This window comes from Ochotona princeps, chromosome 2 (genome assembly GCF_030435755.1).
Source record: "Ochotona princeps isolate mOchPri1 chromosome 2, mOchPri1.hap1, whole genome shotgun sequence".
NCBI lineage: Eukaryota > Metazoa > Chordata > Mammalia > Lagomorpha > Ochotonidae > Ochotona > Ochotona princeps.
Window position 1 is genome coordinate 1,458,970 of NC_080833.1, and position 21,444 is coordinate 1,480,413.

Consider the following 21,444-nt stretch of genomic DNA (forward strand, 5'->3'; position numbering starts at 1 on the left):
GCCAGCAACGAGGGTTTCTCGTCCCAGAGCTAATTTCCGCTCCCCTCCTGGCTTCAGGCAACCACTGCCCCTTAGCCTGTGAGTGACAGGAAGGCCATCAACCCAGGCCTTGTGTGGCGGACAGTGCCCACACGGTGTGCACGGACGCCACAGTCCCCCAAGGAGGTCTGTGCCCGAGTCCTGATGCAAACACAGGGAGCCTGGAGGTACTGGTGTCAGACTCGCTTTGACCAGCCACGCTGCAGCCTCCCTGCACCTGCACACCCTCCCTGCCCCCTGCACACCCTCCCTGCCCCCTGCACACCCTCCCTGCATCCCCTGCACACCCTCCCTGCCCCCTGCACACCCTCCCTGCATCCCCTGCACACCCTCTCTGCCCCCTGCACACCCTCCCTGCCCGCTGCAACCCTCTCTGCCCCTGCACGCCCTCCCTGCTTCCTGCACGCCCTCCTTGCCCCCTGCATGCTCTCTCTGCCCCATGCACGCTCTCTCTGCATCCCTGCATGCCCTCCCTGCCCCTGCACACCCTCCCTGCACCTGCACACCCTCCCTGCCCCCTGCACACCCTCCCTGCCCCATGCACATCCTCCCTGCCCCCTGCACACCCTCTCTGCCCCCTGCACGCCCTCCCTGCCCCCTGCACGCCCTCCCTGCCTTCTGCACGCCCTCCCTGCCCCCTGCACACCCTCTCTGCCCCCTGCACGCCCTCCCTGCCCCCTGCACAACCTCTCTGCATCTCCTGCACACCCTCCCTGCCCCATGCACACCCTCCCTGCCCCCTGCACATCCTCTCTGCCCGCTGCACACCCTCCCTGCCCCCTGCACACCCTCTCTGCGTCCCCAGCACATCCTATCATCCTCCCGGAGCTCCCAGGGCCGTGTCTCAGCTGAAAGTCCAGGTGCCTTCAGACAGGACCAGCAGCAGAGGAGGGAGCCCTCATCAGGGGCGTGGTCTCAGCATCCACAGCGAGGCGTGGTCTCAGTGGCCTGCAGGGGCGTGGTCTCAGCATTCACAGGGAGGCGTGGTCTCTGCGGCCTGCAGGGGCGTGGTCTCAGCAGCCACAGGGAGTTGTGGTCTCAGTGGCCTGCAGGGGCGTGGTCTCAGCAGCCACAGGGAGTTGTGGTCTCAGTGGCCTGCAGGGGCGTGGTCTCAGCAGCCACAGGGAGGCGTGGTCTCTGCGGCCTGCAGGGGCGTGGTCTCAGCAGCCACAGGGAGGCGTGGTCTCTGCGGCTGTGCTCACCTCCCTCCTGGTTTCTGCTCCCCAGATTTACTACAAGGTCATCAAGGACATCGAGCCGGGTGAGGAGCTGCTGGTGCATGGGAGGGAAGGCGCCTATGCCCTGGGTGCAGTGCCACCAGCTCTTGATGGTAAGACCCTAACTCCACCCACTGGGAGCACCTCAGGCCTGGGACAGCGGGACAGGTGCCCAGGCGTCCCTCCCTGAGAGGCCCCAGTGCTGGGAGCTGCACCCGGGCTCCTGGGGGTGGGGAGGCCTTCAGGGAATGCTTACAGACAATGAAGGGGGACGTCGCAGACTTAGAGAAGGAACACACAGCAGCCTTTTCCCAAGGCAGGAGTGTGCAAGCTGCCCTTGTGGCACAGACCCCAGAAGTGGCTTGCACTCCATAAGCCTTCCCTCTGCTTACGAAGTGCGTCAGCCCTGTTAGTCCTGGGACCAGCCAGGGCACTGTCCCCTGCTCACCTCAGCACCAAAGCAAGACCCAAAGCGGGGTTGTGAACATCATTTGAGTGGGGGTGGGGAGAGGAGGCTAAGGGCCATCCCTGAGCTCGCTGGCTGTGAGCCACGTGGGTCTCACCTCAGAGGCCAAGCCCCATGAGGGTGGGGCACGTGGAAGTGTCAGGAGGAACACCATCCCTGTCCCGCTGTCTATGGGGAGAACAGGTGGGCGCTGCTGGTGCCCCGGAACTCCGAGGATGGCTCCTGGGGCTGCTCGCCTGCCATCCCACTTGACACACACTGCTCCTGCTCCACCGGTAGAAATGTGTCTCGCCAGGGGCTTGGGGTTCTGGCCGCCCCACTTCCTGTCCCTGGCCACCGGCCTCCCCAGTCCCAACCTTGCACCAACCGTCTTTTCCTTGGAGGAGGAGACCCCACATGAACGAAACGCTGGCTCCCCTCCTGCTCACGGCAGACAAAGGCAGCAGCCGGCATTCCCTCCTCTCTCCGAATGTGTGCCGCTCTGCCTGGCACACCACCGTCCACATGAGCTGCCAGTCTCACAGCCAGCCTTGCGACGTTGGCCCTGCTGGGCGTGGGGAGCAGCGAGGAAGCCGAGCCCTGGGCCCCGAGGCAGCCCCTGGTCCCGCAGTGTGGCTCAGCAGCCGGGCCCTCCCCCAGCTCACGCCACCACCCTGTCCAGGGACACACTGCCAGCCGGGCCGTGTCTGAGTGCTCCTCCAGAGTTTGGTTCTAATTAGGGCTGTGGAGAAAAAGAAAAATAAACGGGACGATGGGAGTCGCAGGAGGAAGATCTCGTTGCCTTTAAAATAATTGTTGCAAGGAGCCGTGCCTCTCGGATAGCGCGGGAGCACCCCAAAGATAAATCTACTTAACCCCACACCGGCACGCCGCACTTCACGTGCGTAACGGAATTCCTTTCTTCCAAGGGTTTAAGGAACCATCGCTGTGCCCCAGCCCCCCCCCCAGCCGCCGTATGAACTCACCCGTGTCTACATTTTCCTAATAATCCAGCAACGCTGTGGGCTAATTGCCTCCCGCACATAATCGCCCTGCATCAAATATTTGACTTTTTCACTCTTTTCTTGTCAAGATTGCCTCACTGCCTCCTCGCCAGCCCCCTCTCCCCCACACAGCCTGCTCAGTTAAACTCTGAATCAAACAGAAAGAAAATGCAAAAATGTTCCTCACGAAGATAATTATCATAAAAAAATCTTTTATCGCAGCCTCATCTACGTGCAGCCAGGCTCTCCGCATGCAGGGAAGGGGGCAGGGAGCTTGGCACATTGACACGTCGGTGCCATAGGCCCAAAGCCCGTGGATGCCAACCTCTTGGACATTCCTGGGACTCGAGGCACGTGGCAAGCTTGGGGATTCACATGTCCCACCCAGGCTGTGCTGGGCAAGGTGGCAGGCGCACCTTCCACCCAGCCGGGTGGCCAGCAGGGTCTGTGCCCCCCAGAGCACCAACAGCTGCTTTGTGTGCCTGGGGCGAGGGCACAGAGCCCCGCTGGCTGCCTGGCTGGGGCACCCACAGTGAGTATGGAGTCCCCATTTGCCGACAGCTGAGTCACAGCGTGGAGTGGCCTCTGGCGGGCGCTGTCACCCCAGGCTTTGGGTGGCTGTTCAACTCCCGCCGCAGAGTGCCGAGACAGGTCCTTTTCAGGAGAACTTCTTGCGCTTGGGGGAAAAATAAAGAAAACCATTTCCGTTCAAGCATGCTTTTCTTTTGAGCAAGATAGCATGCCCGATGCCCTTCCATCCCCAGAGAAGACAGGGCAGGTGCAGGGGGCCGTGAGGGGGCAAGCAGAGATGGGCCATGGGAGCCGTCCTCAGCACGGGGTGCCGACCCCTGGCCAGCCACGACCCCTGCATGCTCACCCCCCAGGGGGTGGCTAAGGCTCAGATGGGTCCTGTGCGCCCTCGGAGGTGGGAGAGTGGACTGGGCGTCCATGTAGGCCCAGGTCCTGAATTGGCACCGGGAGCACTTGCTGTGGGCGGGGCCAGGTCAGACTTTGTTTTCCAAGCTCAGGTTCTGTGATTGTTCTTAGGTGGAGAAAACAAAAATCAGGCTGAATTGACAAGACACTATGGCAGGGAGAGCCCCGATTCAGCCCCCGTGGCTGCTGCTTCCCCCAGTGGGAACTTGGGGGGCTCCCCGCAACTCACACAGTAACCTGCTACTTCCTTGACCTCCCCCACCCCGCCTCCTTGGCCCCAAACCTGCACCAGCCCCAGCCAACCTTACCCAGACTGTTTTCTGGGTCTTCCATCTGGGGGGCGCCCCCACTGTGTACACAGAGCAGGTGGAGCCAGACATGTCCCCCCAAACAAGCGCTTTTTGGGGGGCACAGGCTCAGGCCAGCAGGCAAAGCCAGGATGCCAGGGCCTGGTGACCATGAGGCCACTGAGGCCCCACTCACCTCATGGCTTCAGGAAGCTGGGTCAGAGGCCCATTCACCTCAGGCGGGCTCCCGTAGCAGACGGGGTAGCTGGCACTTGGGCCTTCAGCCTCAGGAACCTTCTGGTTCTCCCCAGAGCTCTCATCATGCCAGGGTGCCAAGCAGCTCAGCCTCTCCTTAGGGCCTGGAGACCCTACAGCCACAGCCACACCTGCAGGGAGCCAGAAGGGGACCCCGTCTTCCATCTGCCCCAGCCCCCACCTCCAGCCAAGTGCAGCCCCAGTGTGTGATGTGTGCGGTGCTGGGCACTGGGCCAGCCCTTTGCCTTCACACACGCAACATGTGTGTATGCACGTGTGCTCACACATGAACACATTGTGTGAGGACACACATGTGGGCTCCCATTACATGCATGTTCACGTGTGTTCACATGGTGCACATGTTGGCGTGTGCGCATGAACATGCGAGCACATGCTACATGCACATTCCAGAGACATGCACTAATCGTATGTATTGCGTAAGCATGTGGAGAAAGCACGCCTATGTAACATGCAGCTACACATGGGAACACACGCCTGTGGACGCAGTAGCACATGCACACCAGTTACGCTGCGGGCCAATGTACACAGACACGCACACACGCACCCGCACACGCGCACCAGCTCACCCGGCTGCAGGCAGGAGGGGCGGGGAGGCCAGGCTGGGTGCAGGGCGCCCCAGCCCGTGCCGGGATTACAGCACAGACCGATTGTTTGCCTTGGCACGGCCGTCAGGATGCTGCCTCGTAAACTTAATAATAGCTGCCCCCCCTTTAATTTGTTTGACCTTGATGACAATAATTTATGATATGTGCTGGCGCTCCATCGTCTTTCGTCTCCTAATTCATAAACAAAGCACTCGACTTGGCTTCCTGCCTCCCCCGGCCCAGGGTGGCCGCCTCGGACACGGGAGGGGCGCGGTATGGCTCCGAGTTTCCACGGATGCTGAGATCGGGGTCCTGTGGCCTGCCCAGGCTTGGGCCCTGGGGTCTCCGCGTCCCAGGGGCAGGGCAGCCGGCGTGGGTGCAGCACTCGGGGGTGGCGGGCAGCGTGGGTCTCAGTCTCCCCGCCCTGTCGCCTGTAGAGGAGCCTGCGTTCCGTTGTGATGAGTGTGATGAGCTCTTCCAGTCCAAGCTGGACCTGCGACGCCACCAGAAGTACGCGTGCGGCGTGGTGGGGGCCACACTGGACGAGGGCCTGGGCCAGGGGCTGCAGCCTCCAGGCCTCGGCGGCGGGGGCGGCGACGGGCAGGCCCACGAGTGCAAGGACTGCGAGCGGATGTTCCCGGACAAGTACAGGTGCTGCCCAGTCCCTCCCCACCGTCCCCTACTGTGGAGCCCGCAGCACCCTAGTTCCCCCACCTTGCAGTGCACCCACCCCAGTGTGTATGCTGCTGCCACCTGCCCCTACAGCTGGGCAGGTGTGGGGCAGGAGAAGGGGGCAAGCATGCAGTAGCCACAGCAGACCCCCCTCACCCAGGCTCACGTGGCAGTTGAGCTCCAGACCTATAGTGGTAGCCACTGTAGTTGGGCAGCTGCGGGGACACCAGGCTGGCACTCTGAGCAGGTGTACATGTGGGAAAGGCGAAGCCCTGGGTCCTGAGGGAAGACCTGGGCATGGAGTGCTGTTCTGGGCGGCTTCACCTTGGACCCCTGGGCACAGTCAGACCCCGTCAGGCCGCCCAGTGGCTGGGGACTCACAGGGGCTCCCACCCCCGGCTCCTGGGGCTGGAATCAACACCCCAGAAGCAAGTGTTGGAGCCAGTCGCGACAGAGGCCCCACGGGGGCGCTGCTGCACACGACCAAGTCCCAGTTAGATCAACACATAAATCTCAATTAGCGACCCAGGAGAGACGCTTGCCCGAGGAGCGGCAGTGGGCGTCTCCGGTCGGAACGGGTGGCTGGGCCCGTCGTTAACAGGCCGCGATACGCACTGCTCTGCTCATGAAGATTAACGGTCAGCCCAGGGACGGGGACAAGCAGGGCGTCCCCCGACAGGGAGGCCCGGCAGTGGGGAGGGGGCACCGGCCCAGCCAAGCGGAGCAACCCCTCCCGCAGCTGCTGCCACGCCATGTTGCGTCTCACAGGACACCCCTCCCCATCAAAGAGCCCTGGGTCTCCAGGCAGCACGAAGCCCCTCACCCCTTTTCTCTCAGACCCCGGCTTAGTTCCTGGATCCCCATGGGACTTCCTACCTGCCCAGGGTCCAGACATGGGTGGGGGTGACGGGCAGCGGGCCTGCGGTGACCCTCATGTCTGGTACAGCCTGGAGCAGCACATGGTCGTGCACACCGAGGAGCGTGAGTACAAGTGTGACCAGTGCCCCAAAGCCTTCAACTGGAAATCCAACCTCATTCGCCACCAGATGTCCCACGACAGCGGCAAGCGCTTCGAATGTGAAAACTGCGTGAAGGTACCGAGCGGTGTGCACCTGCCGCTGCCGGGGGGAGGGTCTCCTCGACACCCAGGCTCCAGGCGGGGGGGCACATGCCCATGGCCTCGGTCTCCCCACAGGTGTTCACAGACCCCAGCAACCTACAGCGGCACATCCGCTCGCAGCACGTGGGAGCGCGGGCCCATGCCTGCCCCGACTGTGGCAAGACCTTCGCCACGTCTTCAGGCCTCAAGCAACACAAACACATCCACAGCACGGTCAAGCCCTTCATATGTGAGTCTCCCTGCTGGTGCCCGCCTTGCACATGCCCCCTTCTGGCTCTGCCCTTGCGTCTGGGGAAGCATGCCCTCCTCCCTGGCCCCCACCTCCGCTCCCCGCCTCTCCCTCTGTGCCTCCTGCGTGGCTGAAGACCCACGGCAGGTGGCAGAGAGGGCCGTTCTGGCCACCTAGCACCACGTTGGAGGAGCAGGGAGCCCCAGCCAGGCAGGCCACATGCTGCCCGTCTGCTTGTGGCAGTTCTGCCTGCGCCCAGTGCTGCTCGAGGGACTGGGGCCAGCTGCTAATACAGCACTCACTGCCCGCAGGGGGCTCACGCAGCAGCCCCAGGAGACAACAGGGGACAGCAGCGTGGCCTGGAGCCCTACCAGGCTAGGAGCAGCATGGCAGGGGGCCGGGGTCCCACAGGGACAAAGAGGGGGAGCCCTGGGGGTCTGCAGAACTGACTCAGGGCCTGGGGGCACCAGGGCCTGATGGGGTGAGAGGAGCTAACAAGCGTGGTCAGAGGTCAGGACTAGGACACTGGCCAAGCATGCAAATGAACCTGGGCAGGAAACAGGGTCCCAGGGACCTTGGCCACACTTCCCAGCAAGTTCAAAAACCACCGATTGTGGATCTGCGGGGCATTCTGCTGAGTCACGACTTCCCACAAGCATTGTGCCGAGTCACCATTTCGGACAGGGAGTGATTACCTCCTGTCTGCAGTGTGCTGAGTCATGTGTGAGTCATCACTTCCCCAGTGAGTGATGCTGCATCACCATTTCCAACATACATGATGCTGACTCAACATTTTCCACCTGTTTGCTGACTCACCAATTCCCACATACAGTCTGCTGAGTCATCATCCAGGCTTCAGCACATGGCGTCTTTATGTTAGCCTACTGAGCAGGGCCCTGCTACTCCTTGGCCCAGAGAAGGAACCTGGCTGTGACCAGGTTGCAGGACCCAGAGCCAGGGCTCAGCTCCTGACCCCAGGCCCGGTGGCCTTGCCCTCTGAGGCCCTGGGGTTCACTGTGGACCCCCTGGAGCTGGGAGCCTTGGAGCATGAAGCCCTTCAGCCCAGTGAAGCAGCCAGAGCTGTGCACCGCCCACCCTCTGCGCCCTCTGAGCCAGCCCAAGCTTCCCCCGGGCCTGGAGGCTGCCCCGCAGCTTCCAGGCAATGTTGGAGGAGCCAGGGCAGCCAGCTCTGCACCTGCTGGCAGAATCTGCCCTTTGGGACCCAGCGGGGAAGGTGAGCCTGGGGCAAAGGAAGCTGCCTGGGATTAGGTCAGATGCCCTTCTGCAGCTGGTCAGGGCCCCTAGGGTCACACTGGTGACCCAAGTTCTAGAACTAGTCCTCGCCACATTGGATGTCCCCAATCCACGACCCAGGCCTGGCACCTGTAGCTTCCCACCGCCTGCCCCTTGGAGCTGCGCCTGTTGCCCACCCCGCATGAGGCTGGTTCAAACGCGGGGCCGGATCAGACAGAGAGCGGAGGGCAGGAGCACACAATCGGCCTGCTCCCGGGCCCCGGTCCCCTGCTGCCCCCCAGGTCCCCCTCTCTTGGTAATCTCATGGCGCGTCTGTGTTGCTCCCCTGCGATGCTGTAGGCGAGGTCTGCCACAAGTCCTACACGCAGTTCTCCAACCTGTGCCGGCACAAGCGCATGCACGCCGACTGCCGTACGCAGATCAAGTGCAAGGACTGCGGCCAGATGTTCAGCACCACCTCGTCCCTCAACAAGCACCGGCGCTTCTGCGAGGGCAAGAACCATTACACCCCCGGCGGCCTCTTTGCCCCAGGCCTGCCCTTGACCCCAGGCCCCGTGATGGACAAGGCAAAGGCCTCCCCGAACCTCAACCACGCCGGCCTGGGCTTCGGGGAGTACTTCCCCTCCAGGCCGCACCCCGGCAGCCTCCCCTTCTCCGCAGCGCCCCCGGCCTTCCCGGCTCTCACGCCCGGCTTTCCTGGCATCTTCCCCCCATCGCTGTACCCCCGGCCACCACTGCTCCCTCCCACGCCGCTGCTCAAGAGCCCACTGAACCACACCCAGGACGCCAAGCTCCCCAGTCCCCTGGGGAACCCGGCCCTGCCCCTGGTCTCGGCAGTGGGCAGCAGCAGCCAGGGCACCACAGTGGCGTCCGCGGGGGCCGAGGAGAAGCTGGAAGGCCGCCTGGAGGAGGCGCTGGCGGAGAAGTTCAAGGCCAGGAGCAGCGACCTGTCGGACGGCAGTGACTTCGAGGACATCAACACCACCACGGGCACCGACCTGGACACCACCACGGGCAGCGGCTCAGACTTGGACAGCGACCTGGACAGCGATCGTGACAAGGGCAAGGCCGCCGAGGGCAAAGCGGCCTTCGGAGGTGGCCCAGCGCCCGCGGGCATGGCCAACAGCGTGCCCGAGGTGCCCGTCTTCTACTCCCAACACTCCTTCTTCCCGCCGCCCGACGAGCAGCTGCTGACGGCCTCGGGCGCCGCCGGGGACTCCATCAAGGCCATCGCGTCCATCGCCGAGAAGTACTTCGGGCCCGGGCTGATGGGCATGCAGGAGAAGAAGCTGGGCGCGCTGCCTTACCACTCGGTCTTCCCCTTCCAGCTGCTGCCCAGCTTCCCCCACTCCCTCTACCCCTTCACGGACCGCGCCCTCGCCCACAACCTGCTGGTCAAGGCTGAGGCCAAGGCGCCCCGGGACGCCCTCAAGGCCGGAGGCCCCAGCACCGAGTGCCCCTTCGACCTCACCACCAAACCCAAAGACGCCAAGCCCGTCCTTCCCACGCCCAAGGCGCCCTCGGTCCCCGCCTGCGGCGAGGAGCAGCCCCTGGACCTGAGTATCGGCAGCCGTGCCCGCGCCAGCCAGAATGGGGGCACCCGGGAGCCACGCAAGAACCACGTGTATGGCGAGCGAAAGCCGGGAGCCGGCGGCGAGGGGCTGCCCAAGGCGTGCCCAGCGCAGCTGCCCCAGCAGCCCTCGCTGCACTATGCCAAGCCCTCGCCCTTCTTCATGGACCCCATCTACAGGTATAACACACCTGCCCTCACCCCGCCACCCCTCCTTCCTTCCACCTCTGCGGGCTGCAGGCCAGCCCAGCCAAGGTCACGACTGGGAGGCTGGGGTGGGATCTCAGGTCCCTTGTACTGACACCCCACGGCTGGCAGCCCCCTACTTCCTGCCCCATCTCCCCTGGTCCAGCCCCCACCTCCCCAGGGTCCCAGGCTTCCCGAGGGCCTCCTTCCCTTCGCAGCCCCCCAGGGTCCAACTTCCAGGTCTGCCATCCAGAGGGGGGAGGACCAAACCCCACTGCCCAATTCCTGTGCAGGCTTCAGCCCCCCTCGAATGTGGGAGAGCTGGGGGCCCTGAGCAGAGGCTTGTGCCTGGGTGGGCCTGGGCCTGTAGGAGAGGGGACTCGTGTGCCCCATGCCTGCAGGGGGCAACCTGGACACCCAGAGGGAGAGTCTTCTGCCACTTCCATGGGCGCTGCCAGGTGCCTCTCGGGGAGGGGGTGCTCATCGTCCTTGCCCCCTGGGCCCCTGCAATGGCCTCACCTGGCCTGCTCCAGGCGGCTCCTCCCACCCTGGAGAGAGAGCCGGGATGTGGGATGGAGCTGGTGGTTACCTCCAGCAGGGAAGCTGGGGAGCATCAGGGGACAGGCAAGGGAGAAGCCACCATCCCTGCCAACGCTGTGTCTGCCAAGAGATGCTTACCCTGGGATCGGCGGCTCTCTGTGATGCTGGGGAAGATTCTAGAATAGGCAGTTCGGGGTGTCTGCTAACCTGATTGTGGCAGGTGGCCCTGGTGACTCCCCCAGGTCAGAACAAAGCAGTCACTCCTGTCACCCCAGACAGAGCCCGGGTCGAGGGCTGTGAGGACAAGGAAGTTGGCGTGCAGGAGTGGGGACCCCTTCGTGGCACTGACCAATCAGTGGGCACAGGGCAGCCTGGGGAGGCGCCAGGTTCTGGTATTAAGCATACACAGTATGCGGGGAGCTGGAAGCTACAGCTAGCAGAACGAGGTGGGATTTGGAGGTGGGAGGGCATCCCACCGAGTCTGTGGGACCAGCAGGTGTCTGGGTACCCGGTGTCCCCACAGCCAACGAGGACCTCATGGTACAGGGCCTGTCGGGAGGAAGGCAGAGTGAGCTCTTGGGGCTCCAGGGTGCAGGGCCTGTCAGGAGGAGGGCAGAGCGGGCTCCGGGGACTCCAGGGTGCAGGGCCTGTCAGGAGGAGGGCAGAGTGGGCTCCGGGGACTCCAGCATGCAGGGCCTGTCAGGAGAAGGGCAGAGTGGGCTCCGGGAACTCCAGCATGCAGGGCCTGTCAGGAGAAGGGGACAGAGCGGGTTCCGGGGACTCCAGGGTACAGGGCCTGTCGGGAGGAGGGCAGAGTGGGCTCCGGGGACTCCAGGGTGCAGGGACTGTTGTGAAGGGGACAGAGCGGGTTCCGGGGACTCCAGGGCGCAGAGCCTGTCGTGAAGGGGACAGAGCGGGCTCCGTGGACTGTGGGGGCTGCGGCTCTGGGGTACGTAACCCGCTGTGGTGCTGTCCAGCAGGGTGGAGAAGCGGAAGGTAGCGGACCCCGTGGGTGTCCTGAAGGAGAAGTACCTTCGACCATCACCACTGCTCTTCCACCCCCAGGTGAGGCCCCGGAGCACAGGGCTCGTGGCACCCGGAGCAGAAGCAGCCAGCAGGTTGGGGGCCCCCATGATGCCATGGTGGGGGTGCTGGGGGCTGAGGAGGAGGAGGGCAGGGCCCAGCCCCCTGCTCAGAGCTGCCTGCAGCCGTCCCCAGCCCGGGAGGGTCCTGGTACTGCCAGCCAGGGCATTGTTTCCAGCCTTGGAGTTTCCCCTGTGGAACCTGTGTCCCAGCTGAGTTCACAGCTAAACTTAGTGCCCCCATTGTGTCCTGGGCCGCCGGGCTCGGCTAACAACTTCCCCCCATTTTCTCTGCGCCCGGCTGGAGAGGGCCAGCCAGGCATCCAGGCGCATCCTGCGTTTGTGTTTGTGCTGGGAGCTCGGCCGAGAATATCTGATAGGCTGCGGCCAGCCCAGATGCGGGGACGCACCCAGGCTGAGCAAGAGAGGCCTGTGGGGCACCACTGCCCATTGTCTTGCCGCCCACCACCCCCGGGGACTACCACCCCCACTGCCCGTTCCTGTGGGCCAGGAGCCAGGAGGAAGGGCAGTGGCGAGCGATGAGCAGCGAAATGGCCCCGGGTCAGGCGCCCTCAGCCCACGGTGCTGGCCCCTGTGGCCTCCACAAAGCGCAGGGCTCAGCAAGGGCCTCGGGGCGCAGCTCTAGGGGCCCCAAGGATCTTGAGCTGTTTGCTCCCAGACTTGAGGACAGGAGGTTGCCACCTCAGTGTGCAGAGCCTGGCCAGGGAAGGGCTGGACAGTGCCAAGGTTAGCAGGAATGGTGGGAACCGCAGGCACCCTGGCGAGGGTCGGAGGTTGGCACCGTGTTCCACTCACCAACTCATTCCCAGGGGTCTTTGCCACTTTTTTTTTACTGTAACCCGTTGACTGCCCGCAAACACTGCTCAGCTCACGGCAGCTGCTAGATCCCGGAGTGGGCGACGGTGTCTGGGACCGAGGCTTTGTCCACCCATGGGCAGCTGGGGCTGAGGTGCCCTATTTCAGGGGCAGAGAGCATGGGGAGGGGGCCCAGGCCCTGCCCCCTCTGCATACCCTGGCCTCTCCCCCCACAGGGGGCCCAGGAGTTTGCTGTCTTGGGGAAACCTACCACCCATGGGCTCCTGGTTACAAAGGGAAAGAGGGTGGAGTGCCCGAAGCCTGGGCAGTGTCCCTTCCCCTCCCCTGCCAAGCTTTGGTTGACCCAAGACCTCAGGACCTTGCCTGCAATTCCAGGGTGCTGCCACCAGGGAGCAGTGGCTCCAGGGTCCCTGTAACAACAACGAAAACAGCCCAAGAGGGAACTGGGTTTAACCCACACTGGCCCACCAGGTGTGCTGCCGGGGTTGCAAGCCGGCTGGCCATTTCTGGCCAGGTCAAGATGAGAAGTCACCGGCCTGTGTAGGCCGCAGGAGCCCCTGGAACAGCCGGGAGCAAGGCACGGGCTGCAGGCAGGGACACCCCCCTGACCCCGCGCCTGTGGGTGGTCCCGCCCGAGACAGCTGCAGCTCCGCAGAGCCCCCACCTCCGCCCTCACTCGCCAGCAGATGTCAGCCATCGAAACCATGACGGAGAAGCTGGAGAGCTTCGCGGCCATGAAAGCCGACGCGGGCAGCGCCCTGCAGCCCCTCCCCCACCACCCCTTCAACTTCCGGTCACCACCCCCGACGCTCTCGGACCCCATCCTGCGGAAGGGCAAGGAGCGGTACACGTGTAGGTGAGGCCCCCACGGCGCATCCCCATGAGTGCCCTTGTAGGGCTCTCCACCTGCTGGGGGCTGCAGCCGGTCACCGCCTGCCCCCACTGTCCCCCACTGCCCCCCACTGGCAGGAGCCCAGCACGCATGGCCACCCAGGCTGGGCCACCAGGTGATCCCACAGCCCACCTGCCCGTCGGTCTGCCCGTTCCGGGGGAAGGAGGCTTCTCTGCTCTGCAGCCGGGCCCCAGGGCAGCAAGCCACGTGGTGTGAGGCCTTGGGCACTAGAGGCCGAGGCTAGCTTTCCCAGGACCTGCCCGCTGACATTGGCCTGGCCGCCCGCCACCGTCCTCCAGGTACTGCGGGAAGGTCTTCCCCAGGTCAGCAAACCTCACAAGACACCTGAGGACGCACACCGGGGAGCAGCCATACAGGTAGGCACCAGCACTGCGGGTGGGCTGGGCACCCAGCCCCGCACAGGCTCACGGCCACCAGGTGGCCTTGTCGCCTGGACTTCACCTTCAGGGACCCCTGAGGTAGTGGAAGGGTGAGGTGGGAACTCAGGAAGCTTCCAGAAGCCTCCTGCCCAAGCCCCCCCCCCAAGGATTGGGAAGCAGTCACCCACCTATCACTAGGGTGTCTGCTATGACGGCAGGACCCAGCGCCCCCACCCCAACCCAACTCTGGGCACCCCAGGGGCTCCCTGGAACGTGGCAGCCATTGAAGCCCAGCGAGCCGTAATATCCCCAGGTCAAAGCATGCTAGAGGGCTCAGAGGTGGCTAGCAGGATACATCCACTCAGAGCCCCCTCAGCCACATCCCACCCCCTCCCCCAGTTACAGCCCCCTCAGCCACATCCCACCCTCCCCCAGTTACAGCCCCCTCAGCCACATCCCACCCTCCCCCAGTTACAGCCCCCTCAGCCACATCCCACCCTCCCCCAGTTACAGCCCCCTCAGCTACATCCCACCCCTCCCCCGCTCAGAGCCCCCTCAGTCCACATCCCAGCCCCATCCAAGGGGCTTTCCGGGTAGGGCAGGGCTGGGCACACCTGGCCTCTGTGCCCAGGGAGGGCCCGGGTCAGCAGTGTGCTGTGGGGACCCAGGCAGCTGTGCCAGTTATGACCGTGTGGTAGGACAGGGTCAGGCTCCAGGTCCTAGGGAGCGCGGGGCTCCTGCACCAGGGTCACCAAGAGGGCCCAGCCTGGGTCCCGACCCGTGGGCACTGCCATGCCTCCTTGGAGCCGTCAGTAAGAGCCGCGACAGCTCACGCCCTCCCCGGCACCTGCTACCTGCCCTGTCCCTCCGCAGCAGGACTGGTTCCAGTTCCCAGGAACAGGCGCTTTCTTTGTGAGGAGAGCTGCTTCTGGCCCACGCTGCCCGGCCAGGGCCCCCGAGGGCCGGCCCGCATTTATTGACACAGGGCCACGGCTGGGTTTCCACTTGGGCACCAGCAACTGCCTCCTTGTCTTTGCTGCAGATCTGACTTCTGCCGACGGGCTGGGCCCAGGGGCTGGCAGGGAGAAGGGGGCACCTTGGTGTTAGAGCCCCTGGCTGCTGGGTACCCTCGGGGGGTTCCAGCCTGGAGGAGACCGTGCCAGCCACCCTGCCCTGGCCGCTCCCGAGGCCCTGCAGGCCTGGGGACTGCTTCTCTCTCCCCCAGCCTACAGCCTGGCTCTGTGCTTGTGCCAAGCTGGACCTGCTTTCCACTGGGCGTCCCCAGCCCCTGACCACAGGGAAGGCGGCTGTCTGATGGGCTCCCATGGGCAGCCTCCCCTCCACCAGGTTCTTGAATTCAGACACCTGCTGGACCAGGCTGCTGCGCAGGTGGCTGAGTGAGGAGCCTCCGCTGACCTGAGGCAGCTGGGGGTGTTGGTGGGCAGGCTCTGCAGTGCCCTGGGGGTGACGTGTGTCGGGGACCTGTGCCAGCCGCCTGGGCTCCTGCAACAGTGCACGGCTGCCCTCTGGAGGCCACTGGTGGCCACTGCGGGCGGCAGCGAGGCACGCCTGCACCCGCGCTGACCGCCTGTGTCTTGCAGGTGTAAGTACTGTGATCGCTCCTTCAGCATCTCGTCCAACCTGCAACGGCACGTGCGTAACATCCACAACAAGGAGAAGCCCTTCAAGTGCCACCTGTGCAACCGCTGCTTCGGGCAGCAGACCAACCTGGACCGGCACCTCAAGAAACACGAACACGAGAGTGTGCCAGGTGGGGCCTCCCCCAGGAGGGCGGGGCGAGGGGGCGGGAGGAGGCAGCCCAGGGGCAGTGGGCAACCCCCCCAGGGCACAGGCCAAGAGGGGTCTGCACGCTGGCTCTCCCGAACTTCTTCCCGAAGAGAGCTCTGGCCTCCTGAATCCCTGGGACCTGAGGCCCGGCCCCTGGTTGGCGCCCTCAGCTCTGGACACCCCCTGATGTCCCACCCCTGTCTGCAGTGAGCCAGCCCTCGGGGGCACTCACGAACCACCTGGGGACCAGCGCCTCCTCCCCCACCTCCGAGTCGGACAACCACGCCCTGCTGGACGAGAAGGAGGACTCGTACTTCTCCGAAATCAGGAACTTCATCGCCAACAGCGAGATGAGCCAGGCGTCTGCACGGACAGAGCAGCGGTAAGGGCCCTGGGACGGCCCTGCCTGCCTCAGTTTCCCCACCTGAGGAGCCAGGGAACTGTAAGGCAGGGCCAGGTGTGTGCAGGGCCAGCACAGCCAGCGGAGGGAGGCGAGTCCTCTGCTCGGAGGTACTGATGGTGTCTACCTGGGAACGCGGCCCCGCTGCCCACACACAGAAATTCAGGCACAAAACACACATGAATACACCTGAACATGCATGATGCAGACACATAGAGCTCCGGAATACATGCTAACATGTACACACAAACATGACACACGTATGAGGTTAGATTACAAGCTAACACAGACACAAACAACACCAACATGTGAGTGCATGCACACAGACTCTTAGAGACACACACACATGCCCACATACACAGAACAAGCACTGTGTGCCTACAGACACGCATTAACGGGTAGATTTCATGTCTGCCCACAGGAGCACAGCTACGTGCCCCAACACACAGGCTCACAGACGTGCGGGCACTGAAGACATGCAAGCCGTGCAGAGCCGTGTACCACGCACACGGGTGCATGTATCCGTGCCCCACAGTGCGAGCCACACACGCACACGGGCGTGCACTTACCCGCAGACATAGAAGCATGTGTGTACGTGCACACGCGAGTACAGCTCCTGCACACATAACCTGTGTACACACACGTGCTGGTTGCACATTAACACGGCAGCAGAATTCAGTTACCAGGCTGTGGGCTGGAGCGAGGCGGGACCCCGAGAGTTCAGCTGGGCTTGCACACATACATGTACACCTGCCTGCCACACATGTGCACACACAAGCATGGCAGCAGAATTCACAGTCACCAGTCCTGGGCCAACCTGGGAGACCCCACGTCCTGGGCTTGGCACTTTCCTTCCCTCAGGGCACATTCCTGTGCGAAGGGAGCAGGTGCGGAGCTGCCAGCGGCCACAGGGTGTGACCCCTGACCCCTGACCCCTGCCTGTGTATGGGGGCTGAACTCCCGGGGTCCCACCTCGCTCCAGCCCACAATGGGAGCCACACCCCTGCCAGGTGCAAGGCAGACAAGGGGTCGTCCGCAGCGTCCCTGTGAGGTGTACAGGTTACTCCAGGCAGCAAGCCCCCCGGCCCCGCGCGGCCGAGACCCTCCGGCACAGGGGTGCGCTGGAGAGACAGGCGAGACCCTCCGGCACAGGGGTGCGCTGGAGAGACAGGCGAGACCCTCCGGCACAGGGGTGCGCTGGAGAGACAGGCGAGACCCTCCGGCACAGGGGTGCGCTGGAGAGACAGGCGAGACCCTCCGGCACAGGGGTGCGCTGGAGAGACAGGCGAGACCCTCCGGCACAGGGGTGCGCTGGAGAGACAGGCAGGGCCAGGACACCCAGCTGTGCCCATCACAGCTTCCCTGGTCCCAGCATGTGTTCTGAGGAAGAGGGTGGCTCCAGACCCCCAGCAGAATCCCTAGGAAATTCAGAGAGACACATGGCAAAGACAGAGCGTGACCAGGGACACGGACACCAAGCAGGCCTCAGGCCAGGCCCCAGGAGGACTCGCCTGGGCCTCCATCCAACCTGAGCCGCCAGCTGTGCGGGTCCAAGGGAGGGAGGGGAGGGGTGCCAGGATGCGCAGCTGTGCGCCTGCGTGACCAATCCCCCGCTGGGCGTGGCCCGGAGGACGCAGGTCAGGAGAACCTGTCCCCTGTCGCTGGGGGACGGGGCAGAGGGTGTAGCGCATCAGAGCCTGCCCGCCCTGGGAGGCCAGCAAGCATGTACTCACCTGTATGGCTCCCGTGTACACGTAGAGGCGGGCAGGACTCGCAGCGGGTGTGACCCCATCCCAGCCTGCTCTGTGTGTCCCCGAAGGCACCTGCTCACCACTGCCAGCAGCCCCAAGTCTCCCTGAGGCCCTGGGGGCCACCTAGTGGGCCCAGCCAGGACAGGACAGGCTGGCAGCTCTGATGTGGTGAACAAGGCCCCGTGTGCTGAGCCCATCCTGCCCCTTGCGCAGTGCCCAACACCAGCACCCACACAGGAGCTCCCCACCCCTTCCTTGCGGTGACTCCCTGAGGTGCCTGTGTCCTGGCGTGGTTGGCAGGATTGGCAGCCCCTCATCCCCTGAGACCTCCCCCACAGCCCCCTGCTAGGCCTGGCGAGGGAACGGATGGGACCCCGCTCCAGGCGTCAGAGGCCGGGGAGAGCTGCCGGTGCCAGGCTGCCGGCCCTGGGGCTCCGGACGCGGAGGGGTCCCCTGGCCACAGCCAACCGCTCACTGTCACCTCAGGCCTGAGGTCGAGGACCTGGACGGGAGCCCCCAGTGTCCAGGCTTAGCCGGCGAGAAGCCGGAGGAGGAGGAGGAGGAAGAGGAGGAGGAAGACGAGGACAGCCTGGCGGGGAAGTCGCAGGAAGACGTGGCGTCACCCGTGCCCGAGCCCCAGGGTGTCTACGAGGAGGAGGAGGAAGAGGAGGAGCCACCACCGGCCTTGGCCGGGGGCTTCGACCACACCCGGAGGTGCGTGGGATCTGGGTGGGGAGGGTGACACTGCGGAGTGTCCCCTGGCCCTGCAGCTGCTGCTGCCATGACCCCACTTGAGCCAGGGGGCTCCAGGCCTCAGCCTCCTCGGCACCCCAGGGGCCTCCAGAGGCCGGGAGCACGCAGCAAAGCTCAGCTGGCTGAGTGGGGCCAGGGCCGCCACCCGTCAGCCCCGCCACCCGTCAGCCCCGCCACCCAGCTGCTCGCGCTGACCTCAGCGCCAGGCAACATGCCCAGCGTTCTGCCGTGGTGCCACCGCAGCTCTCCTCCCTGCTGGAGTTGCCTGTGCCCCTCCACCCTCCCCGCGAGCCCCTGTCCAGCGCTCTGCCCCCATGTGGTCTCCTGTCCAGGTGTCTGTGTGTCTCTGTCTCTTGTGCATGCGGGCACAGAGCCGGCGGCGTCGTGCCGGGGGGCTCACCCAGGCCCCTCTCCTGGTCATTGGTGCAGGTGTGATGAGGAGCCGGAAGGCGGCCTGTTAGCTTTGGAACCAATGCCGACCTTTGGCAAGGGGCTGGATCTCCACAGAGCGGCAGAGGAAGCATTTGAAGTTAAAGATGTGCTTAATCCCACCCTAGATTCTGAGGCTTTAAAGCAGACCCTGTACAGGCAGGCTAAGAACCAGGTAGGTACCTACCAGGGCCCCACCTCTACCGGGGGCACTTGGGACCCACCCCAGGCCTGAGGGTGCCAGCAGAGCAGGAAAGGTCAAGAAGAGCCCTGGGGGACACCATGGCCATGTGGCCTGGTCCCTCCCCCTCCCCAGGCAGTGCCCGGCCGCCCACCACCCCCTTGCAGCTCAAATGCTGCTTCTGAACTGGGACCCCCGGCCATGGCCAGCAAAGGCAAGCGGCCCAGCCACCCTGGTTTCTGTGTGCTAGGACAGGTGGCCACCCTAGCATCTCGCTGTCCGCAGCCCCCATCCTAGGACGCAGCCCCGCCCCCGCCTAGCTGTCTGCCGTCTGTCTGTGTCTTCTTACTAACTCTGTCCGAGTGTCAAGCCCGCCCTCACCCTGCACACTGCGCTCTGGGTGGCGTCCGAGGACCCACGCCAGAAAGTGCACCACCTCGCCTCCCCTCCCACTCCCGCCTCCAGCCTGCACCTTCCCACATGAAACAAGGGGCCCTGGCATAACCCCCAGGACACCCGCCCATCTGTGTACCACTTGTGTCAATCACCCAGCAGACAGGATGGTGCAGGGGCGGGTGCGGAATGGGGAGTGACTGCAGGGAAAGCCCGCATGCGCCCAAGACGCCCAGCCAGAATGTGGGGTCTGGAGGAGGGCCTCCCGTCTCCGTCCCAGCTTGCCCACCCGGTCTGTCCTCTGCTTGGCTCTCCCGTCCTGGGCAGGGGCGAGGCTGAACCAGGCCTGCTGCCACTCACAGCCTTCTACTGTTTCCAGGCGTACGCAATGATGCTGTCCCTGTCTGAGGACACTGCACTCCACACGCCCTCCCAGGGCTCGCTGGGCGCCTGGCTGAACATGACCGGAGCGGCCTCGGAGCCCGGCACCTTCCACCCCGTCAAGCACCTCTGATGGGCCCAGGGCCCAGGCTGCGGTCCAGCTGTGCAGGATGAAGGCAGCAGAGGCCAGGGAGAAGCCCCCTGTCGCCTGCTCCCGGCCGTGCCCCAGCAGCCGTCCCCTGCCCACGAGGTTCGCATGCAACTTTCCCGAAGAAGACTCACGCCGAGGCCACAGGCCCTGGAGCCAAGGCCAGGAGGGGCTCCACCTCACCCTTGGAAGCCACCCTGGGAGCCGCCACCCAGCCCCGGCCCTGGCACGGGCAGCAGCCTCAACCCTGGGCAGGGACTGAGCGGGGGCCCACGGGGCGGGGCGCGTCGCCGAAGGGACAGCTCTGGAGAGAGATGGCACAACCGATTTTTATAACCAGAATGAGAATGATGCTTTTGGTAATCTTACTGACTACAGAGTCTATTTAAGCATGTGGGTTTTAAAAATAGACAGTATTTTTTAAAAATCAAAAAAGAAAACCGACTTGCAAATTGTTTTTTAAGAGTAATTTTGCATTGCTTTGACGGTCCGGCTCATCGGCCGCCCCGGGTCAGCCTGGGCGCCAGCTCAGGCACGGGTGTGCTGTTTATACTGTAGATAATGGGGCGTTTTCTAGCTCCGATCCTGTTTGTACAAGCCACGTTGATCCTGGCACCCGAGGCCAAATGCGGGGTACAGACTGTATCGAGGCGTCCCAGACGCCAGGCCCGGGCCGCGGGCCTACCTGAGGCCAGGACTGGGAAGCTGTGTGACTGTGTGACAGAAATTGCAGCTGCAGGGGACTCCGTGGGCCCCAGTGCTACCCAGCACACACAGGGCCCCTGGCCACCGCCTGAAGGCCAGACCTGTTGGCCATGCTCTGGGTCGGCGGCCACCCTGCCCCTCCACCACCGCCAGCAGCTCTGACCCTCCCACACCCTCTGCGCCCACCTGGGGACGCCGAGCGTGCCCTGTGCCCGAGGCTCCACGTCGGCTGCGTCGCTCCTGGCAGGCTCCTGGCCACGCAATGCGGACAGAAGGCATGCCCACGGAGGGCAGAGCGCCCCCCACCCCGACCTCCCCACACCGTGGATGCCACCACCAGCTCCGCCTGTTGGGACTGTAAATTATCCCCATGGGGCCAATTTCCAAATAGAATTTTTGCCGGATGGAATCTCCCTTAATCTGTATATAACTTGTAATTTTTTTCTAATCATTTCTTTCCTTATTTTATTTCTTCCTTAACAGTATTTTTTGTTGTTGTTGTTGCTGGCATTCTTATTGTGGGGAAATAATGTTAATATAAGTGTCTAGTGAGGGACCAAGCCCGTGGACCGAGGGGCGTGTTGCGCGATCAGCGCCCTGGCCCACGGAACGTGCTGTCGCCGCCCCCGTCCCAGACAATCACGTTTTGTTACTGAGTTTCAGATGCATTTGCATTGAAGACAAGTGTTCTATTTATTTCTTTTGTCATTTGGAAGAAAAAAAAGTCACCATAGCGTCCCACCAAGAAGAAAAATTACCATTTAAAAAAAAAAAAAAAAACAGCAAGAACACGGACGACTGTGCAGCCGTATCAGCGTGGATCTGTCCCGCCAAGGGGCCTGCTCGTCATTCAGCCCCAGGGCGCCATCCACGCATGTTCCGGCCACTCCGGGCCAAAGACAGTGGGCACTGCAGTCGGGCTGGACACTCCCTGCGGGGGTGGCAAAGCCAGGGGTAGGGGTCCA

General features: G+C 63.9%; 1 protein-coding gene across 3 annotated transcripts in view; it reads left to right on the top strand.

The window, feature by feature from the left end:
- Window positions 1-20,624, top strand: part of PRDM16 (PR/SET domain 16) — a 199,469-nt gene extending 178,845 nt beyond the window's left edge. The window contains exons 5-17 of one of the 3 annotated variants that reach the window (XM_058674429.1): window positions 1,267-1,369; window positions 5,226-5,439; window positions 6,407-6,554; window positions 6,656-6,809; window positions 8,403-9,813; window positions 11,337-11,424; window positions 12,965-13,134; window positions 13,470-13,547; window positions 15,152-15,321; window positions 15,546-15,720; window positions 17,976-18,203; window positions 18,672-18,846; window positions 19,625-20,624. In XM_058674429.1, the coding sequence (XP_058530412.1) occupies window positions 1,267-1,369; window positions 5,226-5,439; window positions 6,407-6,554; window positions 6,656-6,809; window positions 8,403-9,813; window positions 11,337-11,424; window positions 12,965-13,134; window positions 13,470-13,547; window positions 15,152-15,321; window positions 15,546-15,720; window positions 17,976-18,203; window positions 18,672-18,846; window positions 19,625-19,759 (3,249 nt within the window). In that variant the 3' untranslated portion in view covers window positions 19,760-20,624. The remainder of the gene's footprint in view (window positions 1-1,266; window positions 1,370-5,225; window positions 5,440-6,406; window positions 6,555-6,655; window positions 6,810-8,402; window positions 9,814-11,336; window positions 11,425-12,964; window positions 13,135-13,469; window positions 13,548-15,151; window positions 15,322-15,545; window positions 15,721-17,975; window positions 18,204-18,671; window positions 18,847-19,624) is intronic. The other 2 variants (XM_058674432.1, XM_058674435.1) reach the window with 2 other exon arrangements.
- The last annotated feature ends 820 nt before the right edge of the window (window positions 20,625-21,444 follow it).